Source organism: Microtus oregoni, unplaced genomic scaffold (genome assembly GCF_018167655.1).
Source record: "Microtus oregoni isolate MIOR12 unplaced genomic scaffold, Mior012 000035F_ref0000213, whole genome shotgun sequence".
Taxonomy (NCBI): Eukaryota; Metazoa; Chordata; class Mammalia; order Rodentia; family Cricetidae; genus Microtus; species Microtus oregoni.
Genome location: NW_024543094.1, coordinates 3,994,164 through 4,013,720, shown reverse-complemented (window position 1 = coordinate 4,013,720; position 19,557 = coordinate 3,994,164). Strand labels below are relative to the sequence as shown.

At 35.7% G+C, this 19,557-nt stretch overlaps 1 protein-coding gene across 5 annotated transcripts in view; it reads left to right on the top strand.

Annotated features, from left to right (window-relative positions):
- LOC121432547 (AT-rich interactive domain-containing protein 4B) overlaps positions 1-19,557 on the top strand; it is a 123,246-nt gene that overhangs the window by 62,527 nt on the left and 41,162 nt on the right. For all 5 annotated transcript variants that reach the window (XM_041630541.1, XM_041630543.1, XM_041630542.1 and 2 more), the window contains exons 7-13: positions 1,729-1,820; positions 7,361-7,499; positions 10,130-10,209; positions 12,896-12,972; positions 14,096-14,250; positions 17,003-17,075; positions 19,234-19,328. In XM_041630541.1, the coding sequence (XP_041486475.1) occupies positions 1,729-1,820; positions 7,361-7,499; positions 10,130-10,209; positions 12,896-12,972; positions 14,096-14,250; positions 17,003-17,075; positions 19,234-19,328 (711 nt within the window). The remainder of the gene's footprint in view (positions 1-1,728; positions 1,821-7,360; positions 7,500-10,129; positions 10,210-12,895; positions 12,973-14,095; positions 14,251-17,002; positions 17,076-19,233; positions 19,329-19,557) is intronic.

Sequence of the window (19,557 nt, the reverse complement as noted above, 5' to 3'; positions counted from 1 at the left end):
AGTTCTAGGACAGCCAGTGCTCAAAGAAACCCTGTCTCGAAATAAGCTAAATTAAAAAGAGAATTTGAAGCTGGATTCATAAGGCAGGTATAACCTGAAATAGTTGAACAGGAGATATGCCTTCAAGGAGGGTGTTTTCTCTGTGTCTGTGCAGATAGACATTTTGATTGATGTTTTGCTGAAGGAAAGTTAGAATAATAGGGGTGTAATGCATTAACTCCTTTCCATGTGCCAGTGCTGTGCTAAGGACACTGATGGAGCTGTGCGGACATGGGTGTCTACTTGAGTAGCTTACCCTCTACTAGAGGGGAAAAATATATTAGTTAAGCAGTGAGAAATATTTTATAATGTTACTATATTAAAGCTTGATAAGGAGAGTATATAGAAGCTGTATCTGTGTATTCCTTTCCCTTTATTTGTTTTCTCTTGGAGGGTGCTCACTATCAAACTTAAGTCTTTGTGCATGATCGACAAGTGCTCTGCCCTGTCACAGACACCTTTTATAACAACAACAAAAAAAGAAATCTTACCTTAAATAGCTCCTCAGCCTTACTTCTGTCCTGACAGTTTTCCCAGGAACCCATCATTTCTCCAGCACTCAGATAACTATCTTCTAACAAACATTCTATTCGTGGGAAAGGGAGGAATAAAAGCGTCTGTGCATGTGTGTGCGTGTGCTTGCTCACAATCTCGTGTACAATCTTGTGAAAGGAAAATAAACATTTCTTCAATACTGACCATCTAAGGGTCATTAATTAGGATAGCGTCGTTAGATTTTTAGATATACTTTTCAGGAAATAAAGGCTGAAAAATGGACAAGAGAAGCTCATGAAAAGTAAAACATTCTGGTGAGATGTGTTATTAATATCAAGGAAGGAATACTCATTTTCATAACAGCAATTATATTCTGTGACATAGATTAAAAAGGAAAACAAGAAATTAAATATTCAAAGTTATTTTTAAACATTTTTGTTAGAAAAGATTTATTATAGAAAACATTTGACAAGTTATAATATATCTTCTTTGGAGCCTCCTTTCAAGCTACTGGTGCTTATCTTTCTTGATGATTAGTTTGGCTACTTATTAAAAATTTTTTTAATGGATTCTGATTTGCTAAGGGCAAGGAACAATTTTGTGCTATGGTTGGCCTTATCCTAGGAATGAACCATTATAAGTAGGAGTCTTCCTTCACATGTGTGTTTTGAGTAAGCTATTGGTTATTTTCTATTTTAAGGATTTTTTTTTTTTTTTTTTGGTGTGTGTGTGACCTTCTAATAGCTAATGAGTTTTCTATACAGGCAACCAGGGCTTTTTTTCCATCTCTTCTTCCTCTCTCCAAGTATGGCCTCATTCATCTTTATTCTAATATCTTTAAAGCTAGAACTTTCTTTCATTAAGAAAGATTTATCCTACCCTTCTTTGAGTGAAAAAAATTTTATTTTAAAACATAAGTATTGCCGGGCGGTGGTGGCGCACGCCTTTAATCCCAGCACTCGGGAGGCGGAGGCAGGTGGATCTCTGTGAGTTCGAGGCCAGCCTGGTCTACAAGAGCTAGTTCCAGGACAGGAACCAAAGCCACAGAGAAACCCTGTCTCGAAAAAAAAAAAAAAAAAAAAAAAAAAAAAAAAAAAAAAAAAACATAAGTATTTCACTGGTTTGGTTTAAAATGAAAAAAAAAAAACACTTGGAAAGTAATAACTTTTGATGGGTTTGTGTTCTCACCCACAGACACTAGACCAGCTCCCACTCACCAACCCTGAGCATTTTGGCACTCCAGTCATAGGAAAGAAAACAAATAGAGGAAGAAGATCTAATCATATGTAAGTCAATTTTTATAACTGTCAGTGAATTTGAACTCATTTCTCTTTCTAGTATTGTCTTAATAGTTATGATTTTTAAATTGTAATTTGCAAAAAAAAAATGCTCATGAGATCAGATCTTCTGGTGATGTCAGTTCTAATAGTGATTCACACCCCTCATCATGGACCTGAGCTCCATGCATGCCCTCCAGCCTTAACAGCTGGGTTTGACTCCAGGTATTTCTTCATATATATTGATGCTGCTTTTGGAGTGAAACTAGTCAGTTGTCCCCATCAGCTCGTTTGCTGGTTTTCATGCTTTTCACCACGGTGTTTTCTCCCTTCTCTATGACTGCTCTGCTTACTTTGTCAACATTTTGTCTCCTACTTTTTACTTTGAAACCAGATATGATTTTTCTTTTCTAAATTCTTTGTATTTATCAAATGTCATTGATAAAAAATTTCATCTCCTATTATTTTTGTAGTGGTGGTTTTCTTTATTAGTACCTATGAAACAAATATCTTAAAAGAGTTGAAAACAACTTCTATGAAGCAAGAAACAAGTTGGAGTGAATGGGCCAACAATATAATTTTAAAATTTATTCTCTCAGAAATTTCCTTTAAAAAATTAATGATTTGGGGGGCTGGAGAGATGGCTCAGTGGTTAAGAGCATTGCCTGCTCTTCCAAAGGTCCTGAGTTCAATTCCCAGCAACCACATGGTGGCTCACAACCATCTGTAATGAGGTCTGGCGCCCTCTTCTGGCCTGCAGGCATACAGACAAAACATTGTCTGTATATAATATTTATTTATTTATTTATAATAAATAAATATTAAAAAAATTAATGATTTGGACTAAAAATTACAAAAAAATATAATCTGAAACTATTGTTAAATAACTATAAACAAATACTATGTTGAATTATTAAAAACCTTAAGTGAATGCTTTCAGTATATAAAGTCAGATATTAAATCTTGATTATTTCTGAACCCTTTAGATGGAAGGTGGGTAAATACACTCATATTATTTAATTTCAGCCTTACTTGTGAAGATAGATAGGTATCTGGACAGATGGCTCAGCAGTTAAGAACTATTGCTTCCCTTTCAGAGGACCAGAGTTTAGTTCCAGTACTCACATTGGGCAACTACTGTAACTTCAGCTCCAGGGGATTCAATGACTTGGCTTCCATGGTTGTCTTACCTTACTGCTGTACAAATTAATAAAATTTGAGATTAAGGAAATTATTATTATTATTTTTTTTTTTTTTGGTTTTTCGAGACAGGGTTTCTCTGTGGTTTTGGAGCCTGTCCTGGAACTAGCTCTTGTAGACCAGGCTGGTCTCGAACTCACAGAGATCCTCCTGCCTCTGCCTCCCGAGTGCTGGGATTAAAGGCGTGCGCCACCACGGCCCGGCCTAAGGAAATTATTTTAAGACACAGGAAGGAGAACTGGGGCTTGAGCTCACCTTTGTCCCACAGGCTTTTCTTGTTCAGCTGAAAAATTTGATTTTGCTTAGCTAGAGTACTTCAGTTACTTTCCAAATTAATTTTAAATGTAAATAAACTCTCATTTGAGGACTGAAATTAGAAGACCACTAATCATTGCCTTGAAAAAATATTTATTGCTACCTATTTTCCTATCTTACTGTAATTTGATTTATGCATTTATTCTCTGAATCTTCTAAAAATGTTTTCTTTAGTTGTCAGAAAATTTGTCTTGTTACTTTGCTGGTGAATTGATTATTTTTTAGTATACTTGAGTTACAGCTTTTTTTTTTTTTAAATTCTTCTCTGTATGACATTTTAAAATTGGATATTTCAAACAGAGGAAAATAACCTGAAAATAAATGTTAGGTCTGATGCAGTAGCACATGCTCTTAAAACCAGCACCTGGGAGGCAGAGGCATGCGGATCTCTAAGTTCTAGATCAGCCCAGACTACATAGTAACACTGTGCCTTAAAAAGAAAGAAAAGAGAAAAAGTATGGTGGTATTAGTAAGAATGACCTTCATTGTGAATATTATTTGTAATTCTGATGTGCTGTCTTTGAATTTTGAGAGGATTATTACATTGCCACAAAGTATTCATTGGAGCATGTGAATTGTGGAATGTTTTAATAGCTTTGAAAATTAATAAGTTAATGTTTTATCATTGATCATTAGTCTTCCTATAATTTTTTAGAGTATATTCATGTTTTAATAACTAACTGGTGATACCAGAGTGGTGAGTGTGAAACATCAGATAATCTCATTAGTGGTGATTGTAGTTAACTAGTTAGCTCAGTGCGAGCACAGAGCCTGATGGCCTGAGTTTGTATGTCCTGCCACTTGCTGCTGTGTGGCTTTAGCAGGTTAATCTTCTCATGCTGTGCTTCAGTTTTTATCTGTAACTAAATTAATTTATATTATAAATTAATGTATGCATGTGCACACACACGTACACACACAGTTTATATATGAAGTGTTTTAGATTTGGGCTTTCAGGTTTGAGGCTATTTGGATAGACTTTACTGAGCATTCCCAGTGTAAAGCCTAGAATGTAAGGACTAAATAGAATTACCATGTACTTACATGTAAACATATCAGGATCAAATGTCAGTATGTAAAGAAATCTCCCCCCCCCCTGGGTGTCCTGAATGTCCTGGAACTCACAGAGATACACTGCCCTCTACCTGCGATTTAAGGTATTCATCACCACCATAAGAATATTTTTTTTTAATTTTGAAAATTGCAGTAAAATTTCAATATTTTTTCCATTTTACAGATATCCCAGAAATGAAAGAATAAATTCAAAATAGGTTTAATATGGAATATCACATAGATTTGATCTATTAAGATGGCTAAAAGATCTATTAGAAAGTCTTTAATGTTAAAGAAAAAACAGTTCTACATTGAACATAAGAATGAATTTTGTAGGTGCTGCTTCTTATTAACTTGTCAAATCAGTAGTTTTTAGTTTTTCTCTTAAGAACCTCAGCATGCAGTGAGAGATGGGCTTTGGGATTGTGTTAGACATGTGTGACATCTGAAAACAGGCAGTTTTGAGATGAAGCCCACTCCTGTTACTGGTTTTACTAGCTGTTGCTCACCTCTCACTGTTGTGGTTGGTTGGTTTCACTGCTGAGGGTTCTCACAGTTCTTGCTTGGTGTTTTCTGCCTTAGTTTATGAGCATCGTAAACAGATATCACAGTTTGAAATTTTCATCTCTTTACCTACATTTCCTCAGAGTTCATTCTCCTGTTTCTTATCTCTACAACAAATTTTTGGACCTAAATCTTAAGGGAGTTCTTGTGACCTTCATTTCCTTTTCAATTACTCTATTGAAAAAGGTCTTTATTGTAGTTGTAACAATGGTCATTTCAAATATATTGTTAGCCAGGCATGATATGGCGATTACTTGTCATCCTAGCTCTTGGGAGGCTGAAGCAGATAGATAGCAAAATTTGCAACCAACCTGGGATATATAATGAGACCTTGCTACAAACAACCAAAATAAGCAATGTCTTTTTGTACAAATGTAAGGTTATATTTCCCTAGGTTTCTCAGGGCTTCATTGTCCCAATATTGTAGAACTACCTTTGTTTTTTCTTTTAGCAACTTTAAATCCACACACCAGCTAATCTGCCACCATTTATTCTGAAATTGACTGTTTTGATATCTTCCCCTTAATTTAACGCCTGCCTTTAGTTGATCCTAATTAAGTTCAAGATGACTTTGTAATTATTTAACAATAACTTAGTTGTTATTGTTCTTACTGTGTAACTGAACTGAGTTTTATCCTTACTATGTTCCTATTCTGGGCAGAGGTTTATGTTTTATTCTGCCTAAAAAAATGCAATGTTTAGAATTATAGACTGTTTCCATACTTTTCTCCTCTAGTTTTGCTACTGTTTTTCTTTTTAATAATCGGTTTAAAGTCTGTTTAACTGGTAGAATAAGAAGACAAGCTTCTGCTGTCACTTCCCATCAGAGGACGAATAAAGCCTAACAAAATTTGCGATGATTTTTTTTTCCTAATAAAGGTTATTTATGAGTGTAAGTTTTACCCAATGACAGTGCTAACAGTTTTCTGGAAAATGAATGTCTTAATTACATAGTTACAGATCTGTGACTTTAGTTTGCATATTATAAACCTTTTACAAATTTATTAGTTACAGTTTTAAGTGTGTTCACAAGATTGTACAACAGTTGCTAACTTTGCTGCTGTCTGATTTCAAAAGATATTTTTAGTATTTTTTGTACCTTTTTTAAAAACAAAGATCAGATTATATTTTCTTTTTCTTTCTATTTTTTTAAATAACTGACTTTAAGAACTTACACATTACTAATTTTTTTACTAAAATTAATCTTTTTAAAGTCTACCACACATGAAGTATGAAATTGGTCCTGACTTATCTGAAATTGTAATGAATTGTTGAAACTAGAATTGTATTTGAGCTATTAGTGTTAGAAATCTTTTTTTAAGTATTGTGGATTTTTTTGTTATGATACTCAATATAAAGTATCTTTGTTTTCTTTGTCTTTTCCTCCTTTTTATAGAATTATATTTAACTTTTTTTCTAATGTCAAGAGAGTACAGTACCTGATTTCAGATATTTTCTCTTTGATAGTTAACATCTTTCTAATGTAGTAGCCCAGTACAGTTCCTGTGAGATATTTTACAGCAACACAAAAGAATTATATGTGTATTTTGTGTGCTGAACTAGGCCCATCTGTTAAGGATTGCTATGGTAGTATCTTAATTAGATTGTCTCCTTGCCCCTCACTGAGACTTCCAGTTAAAAAGAAAATCTGCCTTTTTGTTTTAGATTTTATTTTATGAGTATGGGTGTTTGGCCTATGCGTGCGTGCGTGAGTGCGTGCATGTGTGTGTGTGTATGTATGTATGTGTATATACATACATTTTTGTGCACTATGTATATGCATTGTCCCCAGAGATGGTATCGGTTCCCATGGGACTGGGATTAGAGAGGTTTGTCAGTGTTGAGAATCTAACCTGTTCCTCTGGAAGCATGGCCAGTATTCTTAACCTCTGGCTTCTCCCTTTTTAAGTTTTCTCAGTAATGGTATTGCCAGAAGACTATCTTTTTGAACATTTGCAATTTGACCCTGGGATCTCCTATCTTGTAATATAATACTGAGGTGTGTAGTATGGGTCTTCAACTTGAGGATTTGCGTACTGGTTGTTCTTTTCTTTTTTTCTGCTTAATCTTTGTTTTTTTGGGACAAGTCTTGCTATGAAACTCAGGCTATCTTAAACTTCAGCTCTCCCTCCTTGTCTTCCTGACAGTTGGAATTATAGGTGTGCACTATTATGCCTATGCCTTCCTTTCCCTTATTTTTTTCAAAATAGTAAAGCCGAACGATTATGGGGATATGATGTACTGTTGTTTGAAGATAAGCTTGCTGTTACTGTTTAGAGAATAATTTGAAATCTCAAAGAGTTAATTTTTAGCTTTTGGGGAATGTTGGGAAGTTCTGAAATAGCCTGCTAACTATTGGTTTATATATCTTCATGAAGATAAATGAGAATGTCTTATTTTTTCCCCCCTCTCTCTAGACCAGAGGAGGAATCTTCCTCCTCATCCAGTGACGATGACGATGATGATAGGAAACAGACTGATGAGCTACTAGGCAAAGTTGTTTGTGTAGATTATGTTAGTTTGGATAAAAAGAAAGCTCTATGGTTTCCTGCACTGGTGAGTATTTGAGTATGAAAGGTTTTACTTTTTTTAAAAAAAATATGTGTTTGGGGGCAGCTGCAGAGATGGCTCTGCAGTTAAGAGTAGTGGGTCTTAATACTGAGTGTAATCATCAGAACACACACAGTGGTTCAGAACCATATAGTGGGATCTAATGCCCTTTTCTAGCATGCTGGCTCTGTATTCAGTTAGAGCGCTTATATACATAACATACATTAAATTTATTCTTATTTTCTGCGTATCAATATTTGCTTTTATGTATGTATATCTACCATTGAAGGCCAGAAGAGGGTGCTGGGTCCCTTGAAATCAGAATCAGAGCTGCCATGTGGCTGCTAGAAATTGAACTTGGGTCCTGTGCAGGAGCAACAAGTTCTCTTTCCCACTAAGCCACCTTACTGTTGAGGCATTCACTTCCCTCCTCCATTTTTAAAACAAAGTTTCACATAATTGAGTTTGGCCTCCAGTTGTTTGAGTAATTAGGTTGACTTTAAATTCTTGACCCTCCCACCTTCTAAGTGCTGTTGTTACCTGTGTATACCACCCACGCCTAGCTAGATCCCCCCCCCCCCCCCCCCCCCCCCCCCGCGTTTTTCTGTGTAGCCTTGGCTGTATCGGAGCTCACTTTGTAGGCCAGGCTGGCCTTGAACTCAGAGATCTGCCTGCCTCTGCCTCCTGAGTACTGGGATTAAAGGCAGGTGCCACAACTACCCAGCCATTCCCGGCTTTATGTAATTGCTAGGGATCCTAGTTTATGTCCTAATGCTTAGATGACAAATACTTGATCCATCTCCCAGCCTGAGAATTTTTGAAATTTCTTTCTTTCTTCCTTTTTTTTTTAAAGTTAAATTTAAATCATTTTATGTGTCTGTGTTTCTGTGTGAATCTACACCATGAGTACAAGGGTACCCATGAAGTTAGTTAACATTGGTTACAAGTGGATGTGAGCCACATGATATGGGTATTAGGAGTGAAACTTTGGTCTGCTGGAAGAGCATGAAGTAATCTTAACTGAGGCACCTTTCTAGCCTGTCTTTTGTTACTTCTTGAGATAAGATTTTTTTCCCCTATGTATTTAGGCAGATTTTGAACCAAAGAACTTCCTGCCTTAAGCCTCCCATGTGCTGGAATCACTAGGCTGAGTCACAATATCCAGTGAAAGTGTAGTTTTTACCCTTTCTTGGGACAAGATAATTAGCTTCATTTAATCTTAATGGAAACTAAGAAGGAAGTGATGTACATTTCCTTTTTAAAGTAAGGAAATCTTGTTTGGTGGTTTCATGGTCCCCCTTTTCATTCTTTATTAAGTTCTCCTAATTAATTATAGTGTTGTGATTCAAAGTTTGTAAAATGTGACTGTTCTCTTTAGTTGGAACCAGGAAATAACATGTGATGACCATATGAATGTATGTGTATTTGCAAAATCTATAGATCATGGAAAACTGAGGTTCATGGGCTGCAAGTTTCAGAATCCTAATACATGTTTTTTGATTTTTTTTTTTTTTAATTTTCAGATAGGTCTTAGACAAGACTGGCCTCAAACTTGATGTTGTAGTTGAGGGCAGCCTTGAACTACTGATATTCCTGCCTGTGCCTCCTGAAGTGTCGCCACCACACTTGGCATGTTAACACCTTGGTTCCCAAATTTTCTTAACTTGGCTGAGTACCAGACTTGTATATTTGTTAGTCACCTTGAAGCTTGAGTCCCAAAGTTTTTTTCCCCCTCCTCTTGTCTCCTTCAGTGGCTTTCCTTTTTTATGCCATTTGTAAAAGACAAAAAAACTCTCACCTTTCTGCTTTTGGTGCTTTCTTTCATCCCTTTAACTTTCTGTTGCTGTTACTTGACATGCAAGCCACTACTCACCTAGGTAATTGCAGTAGTTGTAGCTTTCAGCCGTTACCCTTATGTGGGTTATTTTCTTCATCGGAAGACATTTTTTTTTAATACATCATCCGTTCGTCCACCCTTCCGCCCACCTACCTACCTGTCTACCTACCTATCAATCTAATCTAATCTAATCTATTTTGGGGGTGTGTTTATGTGATCACGGGCCTGTGGAGGTCAGAGGACAATTTGTGAAAATTAGCTCTCTCCTACAGTGCAAGTTCCCGGAAATTTAACCCAGATTGTCAGGCTTGACAGCAGGAGCTGTCTCACTTAGCCATCTCACTGGCCCAATAATTTATTATTTATTTTAATTTTTAAATTGCACTTATTCCTAGGGGGATTTGCCATGGTCCTACCTACATTGTGCATGTGGAGGTCAGAAGACAGCTTGTTGGAATTAGTTTTCTCCTAACACTGTGTAGGTTCTCAGGATTGAACTCATGGACCACCCTGGCCTGGAACTCAAGAGACCTGCCTGCCTCTGTTCCTGGTGCTTGGATTAAAGATGTGTGTCCCTTTGCCGAGATACACTTTTGTGTTAGATCATTCTCTAAATTTTTGAGTTTTTCTTGAAGGCTTAACATATGATACGGTAAATGAGACTCTGAGAACTCTGGACCCTTGTTCTCTATTCAGCCACATAGTGTTGCCCTACCCCTTCAGAAACATTTAGCTAGCAGGCATGGAAATAACTGAAAATATACTTTCACTTATGATAGTTCTACACTTTCTTTTAAAGGTGGTTTGTCCTGACTGTAGTGATGAGATTGCTGTGAAAAAAGACAATATTCTTGTTCGATCTTTCAAAGATGGCAAATTGTAAGTATTGGTCATGTGATTTTTAGAAATTTATCCCGCATAAGCCAAGTTTTTCTAATTAAGGCGGTAAATGAAGTGAGGTTAGTTATTTCTTTTGACCTTAGGTCTTTAATTTTTGAAGAGGTATATTTCAAAGAGAATGGCTTTCACACTCTCTGGAAGTCTTACTGTGTCTTTCTTTACTCATTAGTTCTGCTATTATAGACTCTTAGCAGTATTTTTATCATCTATAACTGGCGGCTCATTGAGACAGACTTGATGTTTAATGCAACTAATGATCTACAAATATACTATATTTTTGGTGTTATTTATTTACTTATGATGGGGGGAGGTGTGTTAGTGTCATAGTGTACATGTAGAGGTCGGAAGACATCTTGTAGGAGTTGTTTCTCTCTTCTTCACATGGGTTATGGGGACTCAGTTGAGCTGTTAGGTAGCTGTTAGATACTCAAGTATCTACCTGCTGGGCTGTGTATCTACCACTGGGTCCAAAGGTTTGTTCTTGATTATTTAATATTCCTTATTTCTAAATAAGATCTCTTGCAGTGTCTCTCAACCTTTGTGTTGTGACCCCTTTGGGGGTCGAATGACCCTTTTGCAGGGATTGCCTAGGACCATCAGAAAATAAAATTACAGTTGTGAAGTAGCAATGAAAATAATTTTATGATCAGGGATCACAGCAACTTGAGGAACTGTATTAAAGGTCACAGCATTAGGAAGATTGAAAACTACTGATATATTGGCTAATGCATGACTTCTACAATGATCTAAGAATTTTAATTGATTTTTTTAAAAATGAATTCTATATTGCAAGAAAATAGTCTTTCTTGGAGTTTTTTTTTATTTAAAGAAAAGAGTTTTAAATTTTTAGTTTTACTTTGAAGAATTAAATAGATACAAAAACTGTGTTTCTCTTTTCCTTCCTTTTGTTCCCCAGCCTGTTCTCTCTCATGGGTTCAGTATCATACCTTTTCAGCCTTCTAGTACCGTTTCAGCCTTCTAGTACCATGCTACCATGCCCAGCTGAAGCCAAGTAATTCTCTCCTGAGCCTCACTAGGTGTCAGTATTTTTAAGTAACCACTTCTTGAGATTTAGTGCTTATGTTTTTATGTTCTGAGAAGTAAATTTGAAAATAAGCTACGAAAACAACTTTAGCAAAGTTGAGATAATCAGATAAATTTCAGCATCAAAATTTGAGTACTTGGTTTCTTATTAAGGAATAAATTACATTTGGGAGTAGAGGGATGGGGAAATGGTAGTTAAAGGACATATGATGTCAGGTTCATGCTTCTGAGTCTTACATAGACTGTGACAGTTGTAGTTCTTGACACCTTCTTACATACTTGGAATTCTCACGTCTCACTCATTTCCTAAAAAGGGAACTGTGTAAAGTAATAGATGTGTTAATTAATTGAGATGTGGCAATCATTTCTTAAAGTATATGTGTGTCAAATTATCATGTTATATGCTTTAAATATATACCGTTTCATTTGTTAGTTATACCTGGCTAAAACTATAAAAGGTCATGTTTAGATATTTAATAATATACTTTTATTAAAGTGTTTTAAAGATTGATAATGACAGTTGAAGTGTATATTGTGTGGAGGTGGGAGGGAGGAACAGAGATGCAGATGAAACAGTAGCGGAGGTTCTGACTGCTGTGATGCCATATTGAGGTGTCTGAGACTGATTTGCATAATTCTTATCCGTTTTTATGTGTATCTGAAAATTTTTTAATGAAAGATAAAAATTTAATTTTACATGTATGGATATTTTCCCAACATGTATGGATATTTTCCCAACATGTATGTCTGTATACACATTTGTGTTTCTTTTTCCCTTGGTGGCTAGAAGAGGATGTCTGATCCCCTGGAACTAGAGTTGCAGACAATAGTGAGCCTCCTTATCGGTGCTAGGGATCAAATTCCAGTCTTTTTGAAGAACAGCTGGAGCATTTAACCCCTGAGCCTTCTTTCTAGCCACAAAACAAAGTTTTGAAGAGATGGAACACTGAAAACTGTATTTGGAATGACATTTGGGCTTTTTTGGGGAGGGGAGTTGGTTATTAGTACAACTCAAATATATAGAAGTCAAATTTTAGTTTATTTAAATTAGAGAATAAATGATATTTATCATTTAACATGTTCCATTTTTTTTCACATAACTCTCCTTAGGGTTGAAGCGTTCCATAAGAAGCCTAACTTTATTTTAGAAGTTAATTTGTCATTCTGAAATAGTTCTTGAGACATTGTTGAGATACCCCCATAGCAAACAAAAACTAGAGAAAGTTGTTTTATTAACAGGCATATTTTCTTTCTCTCTTAAACTAATATTATTATTATCCCAAGATAATGACAAGTTTTACTGTTGACTCTTCCTCATTTAATTTATGTGTTATGCCATCCAAATGCCTTTTTCATTATTACATTAGAGGTTCAGCATTTGTTTCTAGACAATTATTTGATACCTTTTCTTCTGGTTCTGGAATTTGAACCCAGGTGTAAATGAAACAAATCTTAATGCAGGATCGTTCCATAGACAGTGTGTGATTTGGGACTTATAGTACTATGTACAGTTGTTTTTATTACTCATAATAGTGTTCTCATCTTTTCTGATATTTGTCTATGAGTTGATGACTGCTGTCTTAATCTCTCATTTTCTCATCTTTATGATTGAATAATGCAGTACTTCAGTTGCAAGAAAAGATGTCCATGAAATTACTAGTGACACTGCACCAAAACCTGATGCTGTATTAAAACAAGGTAAGGAAATAATCTTGAAAAGATTATAAATAATTTAAAACCTGTTTAATTGTATTATAAATTAATCTTTTTAAAAAATTTTTTAATTTTTTTTTTTTTCTAAGATAGGTTTTTTTTCTCTGTAACAGTCCTAGCTGTCCTGGAACTCACTCTGTAGACCAGGCTGGCTTCAAACTCAATGAGAGCCACCTGCCTCTGTCGCCCAAGTGCTGGGATTAAAGTCATGCACCACCACTGCCTGACATAAATTAATTTTCTTGATTTTAAGTTTTCTTTTACTTGATTAACATATTTTTCAGTAGATTTATGTTTTGAAAACTCATGCTTCTTGTTTTTTTTTTTTTTTTGGTAAAAGTTCTTATTAAGGTAATAATCAGGAACATTAGTTAAAAAACATTAGCTATTTTAATAATGTGAATTTTGCCTAATAAATTCACTATTGGTTTATAGGAATGACAAAATTAGAATCTGAATAATTTTGATTTGTTAACTCTGCTAACATATATTCCTAGTCAAGGCTCTAATGGTAAGATTGTGATTGCTTTTATTATTTCTTTTATACCATTGTAAATTACTATTTCCACATTTCCTTACCTATCAAGGGTTGATAACCTTACTTAAAAATTAGAACACATTATGATTTATAATCAATACCATGTAGTATAAAAAGAGACTAATTGTTTTTAGCCAATTTTAGTTTAAGCTTAAGTTTGGTTCTGTTAGAGTTGCAGAGAACATTTCTGGCTAGATTTTTGTGCATGTGGTAACATGTGGTAATGTTAGTAATTGTTGAATAAAACATCGTGACTTATCTATTTTAAAATTGTTTTTAGTACATAAACTTAATATCTGTTTAAAAGAAGAAAATTCCTTGTTTCCTCTTGTATTTGTTTGAATCCAAGAATCCTTCCAGTTGACTTGCCTAGTTTTAAAGTGGGTCTCCTGTGTATAAGATCAAAAGGATTGAGTGGCTTCATAAGACAGCTTTTAGTACAGAGCCAGGAATCTAGCACACATTTGAACAGATGTCAGTGCTGGTACCACAGCTTTTATAAATAGTTAACATTTTTTAATTCAGTTGTTTTAATCTGTCCAGTTTCCTAACATTATGGTGTATTTGTAGCCTTTGATCAGGCACTTGAATTTCACAAAAGTAGAACTATTCCTGCTAACTGGAAGACTGAGTTGAAAGAAGATAGCTCCAGCAGCGAAGCTGAGGAAGAGGAGGAGGAGGAAGATGATGAAAAAGAGAAAGAAGATAATAGCAGTGAAGAAGAGGTAAATTAAAAACTTGATATTTTGATGCCTTTTAAAATGTTAAGTAATGTTTTACTGTTAGGAATCTTTTCATCATAAAATTTTGCTTTATCAAGTTGTTTGCTTCTTACCTGAAAACAGAAATGTAGGCTTAGGGGATTCAGAGTAGTGTTGTACTCTCAACCTAGGTGATTCGGGGGTGCCTTTACTTTATAAGATAACTAAAGTACCACCTAGTCGTTAACATGTTTTGCACTGTCATGTCTGTAGCTGCACCTCATGATAGGTGTGCATCTTCAAAATTCCCGAAGCACTAGGAATAGTGTCCAGAATAATGTCCAGCCAACATTAAAGAAAAAGTGAAGGTTGGCGTCTTTTAGATTCACAGAATGAAAAACATTGTTTACTTTTATACATATGCGTTTCCTTATACATTAATTTTGGTCGTGGAGTTAAAGTTTTAGATTTTATTGTGATTTCATGTGTCCAGGTGACAGGTATTCTAACACAAAAGATTACTGAATAAATGGTGTGTAGATAACACCTACTATTTTGACCATGAAGTGAACTGTATTTTCTTTTTGGAAAATCATAGTAATTTTTGGTGAATATGTAATGTTTTCAATTTGGAGATTTTATCACTTAATTGAAGTACATAGTTAATGAACTAGGAGTTTTTTTTTAAGCTATATTTTAGAGTGCAGTGACAAAGGATAGCATAGATATCTTTCTTTTTCAGTCTGGCCTAGTTCTGCTCTTTATTTTCAGTGTTAAAGTGAGAGCTGAGGTTGGGGTATTGTCTGTGTTCTTGCCTGCCATGCTGGAGGGCCTGGCTTCTCCTCCAGTATTTTATAAACAATTAAAAGTCAGAATGACCAATCCCATATTTATAATCTGTAAAGACAGTTGTTCTTTTCAAAGTATAAAATTCACGTACAAAGTGTAAAACTTCCATGATGGTCCAGCCTCTGCCCATCTCTCACTGTTTCTGCTCTTTCCCTGTGAACTCTGAGCTGTAGCAGCATCATCCTATGTCCCTAGATGTTTCTCATTTTCACACAGTAGTACTTCTACTCCTCCCGCTGTTTCCCATGTGTGTACGGTAGTGGTGGTGGGGACTGCCTGGCAAACTTTGGTCAGTTTCCAAACTCCAAGAACATAACGTTCCTCAGATTAGAAAACTTTATCTCTTCATTCTCTGAAGTACAACTTTCTTGTGTACTTTTTCCCATGTATTTTTATATGTGCTTACATACATGCATCTCTCTCTGTCTCCCCCACTCTTATTTAGGTTTATTGCCTGTTTTTCTCTTTTACTAATTTATTTGTAAGCTTCTGAAAGAGAGGTTTCCTATCTTATTAGTATTTTTATATTCTCAGCATTTATCATAGTGCATAATTTATCACAGCTGGTCAAAAAATATCAGTTAATCAAACATTTTGTTGCTTGGATTTGTGTTTTACAAGTATTTTTATAACAGCTAATCTGTGTTGGGGGGTGTTGATTACTAGTCAGATGTTTTAAGTTAAATAAAAACTTCATTGTTTATGGAATAGAAACAAAATTGATGATTAAGTCAAATCTTTTAACATAGTAACATTTAAGAGAATATCTTAACTTTTTTCTCCATATTTGTTTTTGACTGTCTTACAAAAACTTGACATGTGGACTGTTTACATTGAAGTATGGTTTATCACAAGCAAGCTAATAGTTGTCATTTATTCTTTGTCTGAGAACCAACCGAATAGTTTTTTGATATGAATGGTTTGTAGTTTTTTAAAATTTACTGTCCCTTGCTCCAAAAAGTTCTCCATAAAACAAAGGGAAAATGAACTAGAACAATGGCATGTGATTTTTCCAAATTAAAAATGGTTAGCTTTGTTGAGCATACTAGTTGGAGCTCCTATAACTGTTAGAACTTTGCTTCCAGCTAGAGTAACTGCAACTGCACAGCCTGCTTAGATGTGCTGAGTTATTCTCTCTGCAGTAACTCCTGACCATGTTTTGTCACATCAGGCTCCATAGCTTTTTCTTTTATTTGATTCAGCACCTAGCATAGTGCCTACACTTACAGGTGCTTTTTGTTTGTTGAATGGATGAAAGTCAATGAATTGGTGAGTTCCTCAATCTTACGTACTACCCTGCTCCTTGCAGGTTGCTTCAGGACCAGCTCCCTACTGCCTCAGCCCTTGGCCACAGCAGCAAGAAGCTAGTCCCTCCCTTAATTGATAATTCGGGGAACTATTTTATTACTTGAAGATTTCCCTAAGTCTGAATCTTCAGGTATTGTAGATCAAGTTTGTTCCCCACTATACTGATTATGTAAGCTTGAAGTACTATATAGTGGGGCTGCCTATAATGAAGCATATTTAGAGCAAATGGGACCTGTGCTTACTGAGTTCCTTGAGGAACAACAATGGAATCAGCTTTGATGTTAAACTCTAGCCCAATTTTAATAGAAATGAGAGTAGGTTTCTTGAGCCTGTGACCCTGATTTAAAGAATAGATCTCCGATAATAGTACAGTTTTGTTAGTCTTATACAAAAATTGACAGTTGGAATTCTATTGAGATACCTTTTAGGATGTGTTCTTCTATATAATGCAAATGTCTAGACTTACTTGGTTTTGAACAGCTTAGAAAAAAATACTTTGTAGACTGCCTTTTAAATATTTAAATGAGTGTTAGTTTTTCTCTTGGCAAGAAATATTGCTTGCATTAATAAAACTCTGAATTGAGGAAAACAATATCTTTTCTTCTGTGGTTAAAATTAGGAAGAAATAGAACCATTTCCAGAGGAGAGGGAGAACTTCCTTCAGCAGCTTTATAAGTTCATGGAAGACAGAGGTGAGCGTGCCACTCTTACTGTGTAAGTTTGTGGAAATAGATGTGTGTGTCACTTACTATATAAGCTCATGGAAGATGGAGCTGAGTATTTCACTCTTAACTATGTGTAAGATAGAAAACAGAAAGTCACACTTGTTTGAGCATTGAGTGTTTCCTAAGACCCAACCTCATAGACAAAGAGAATTTAACCAAGAAGAGACCCAGAAATAGAGAAAAGTATAGGCTGGATGTGATAGTTCTTGTCTTTAATTCTAGCATTAGGGAGGTTAGTTCAGGAAGAGTGTAAGCTTGAGGCTAGCCTGGGCTACATAGTGAGATCCTGTCTTGAAAAGTTCCTTCCCACTTACACAAAAAAGAAATCTGGAAAAAAAAAAACTTAACAAAATATCCATCTGAGTGTAGCAACTTTCTGAATATGCTTAATTTTGCAAAGAAATGTAAAGAATAGAGCTGGTGATGTGACTTAGTTGGTAGCTGTGCTTGTCTGGCCTACATGAAGCCACATAAACTGAGTGTAGTGGCAAATGCTTATAATCAGTCCTTGCACTCTCCCAGTGGAGGCAGGAATTGAAAGTTCAAGATTATCGTAGGCTGCATAGCAAATTTGAAGCTAGCCGGGGATACGCGAAACCCTTAAACCATGCTCTTCAAAAGGTAACAAGGACTAAAATTGGGCTTAGTGGTAGAAACCTGTAATTTCAGCGACTCGGGACTAAGCCAGAGAGGATTCAAGTTAACCTGGGCAACTTTTGGGAGACCTCATCTCAAAAGTAAAAATAAAGCCAAGGGATGAGTTAGCTGGTAAAGCGCTACTTGCTCTGTAAGTATGAGTATATGAATTCACACCCCATTAGTGATATTTTAAATAGCCAGGTATGGTATGGTGGCATGTCCATGGAATCCTAGTGCTGGGAAGGCAGAGACATGCCGACCAGTTTAGCCAAATAGATGAAATCAGTGAGAGACCCTGAAGAAACAAAATGCCTGTGGCCTCCACATACATGTACATGTACAGAAACATGAACACATACGAAAAGTAAAAAGGATGGCTGGAGAGATAGCTCAGTGGGCAGCAGTGCTGACTGCTTTTCTAGATGATTTGCATCCATGTTGTAGCTAACAACTGTCCATATTTCTAGCTCCACGGGATTTGAGGTTATCAGGCATGCACATGGTGCACAGGCACGTACGTGTAAAATACCTATTTACATAAAACAAAAATCTCATAAAAGGTAAAAAGTGGGCCAGGTTCATAGTTCATTGGTAGAATATTTTCCTAGCATGTTCTAAACATGGTTAGTCCCTAGTCTCATGCACATACAAGCACACGTGAACTAAAGTAGGGCAGAGGATGTATGCTAACCTTTTAAAATTTACTGTGACAGTCTAGTTCCTTGAGGAACTAGTTCAGGGTGTCTTTTTTTGTACTTATGAATGGTAATGAGTGTTATGGTATGGGTATTTTCATATTCTTTAATGTTAAATATTTTTGATCACTTTATTATTTGTTTGTATTCATGGAGACTTAGTCTAAGAAGTGTGGTCTTCTTTATAGTTTTGTGTGATATACAAGAAAAAGTGCAGGAATGAGTAACGCCTAATTAGGGAAGAATGATAGTAAGATGCTAATCCACTCACCTACGTGGGTGTGGGAAATCCAGGCTGTGTTGCAGCCTGGCTCTGCCCTCTTCTTTTACTACTTTTTAACATCTTGGTAGTTTTACTTAGTGTTTTCTTCTGTTGAAGGAAACAAAGGTGTAGCTTCACTGGAAAATCATTTGGAGTGCTAATGATCAAAGCACAGAGAAAACCTCGTAAGATTGACAGCTGCCCAGTGGGTCTCTCAGTACTTCTTTAGTTTTTTTTTTAGCTTTGTCTCCCTAATGTTTGAAAGATTTGCAATTTGTTAAGCCTTACTTGGTATTCATCCTCTATATCACCAGAGGGACGATGCTAGAAAGAAACATAAGACTGAAAATCTGGTGTGCAAAAACTTTTTGAAAAATGGTGACATGGGTTTAGATTAAAAGTGTGTTTTTTCTGGGGGTGGGGCGTTCTGTGGAGTATGTATGTAGAAATCATTGGTATTAGGTGAATCATTTGAGATTTTTAGATAAAAATATGTAGCATGGTACTAATATATCTTGTGTTTTAATAGGTACACCTATTAACAAACGACCTGTGCTTGGGTATCGGAATTTGAATCTTTTTAAGTTATTCAGGCTTGTACACAAACTTGGAGGATTTGATAATGTAAGTACTATAGTGATTGTGGTTTTCATATAATGTGCTCCCTGATGTATCTGTCATCTCTAAAATTATTGTCTTAATAAGAATGTAAGGAAACTAGGATGAAAATACAGTTTAGAAACACAGAGTAAAGATGATTCTTTTCTGTGACAAGTCTGATTTCCTGTTGAGTGTGTCAGACTTTGGTGAAGTCTTATCTGAGTCAATGCAGTGCCACAGAGGTGGAAGCACA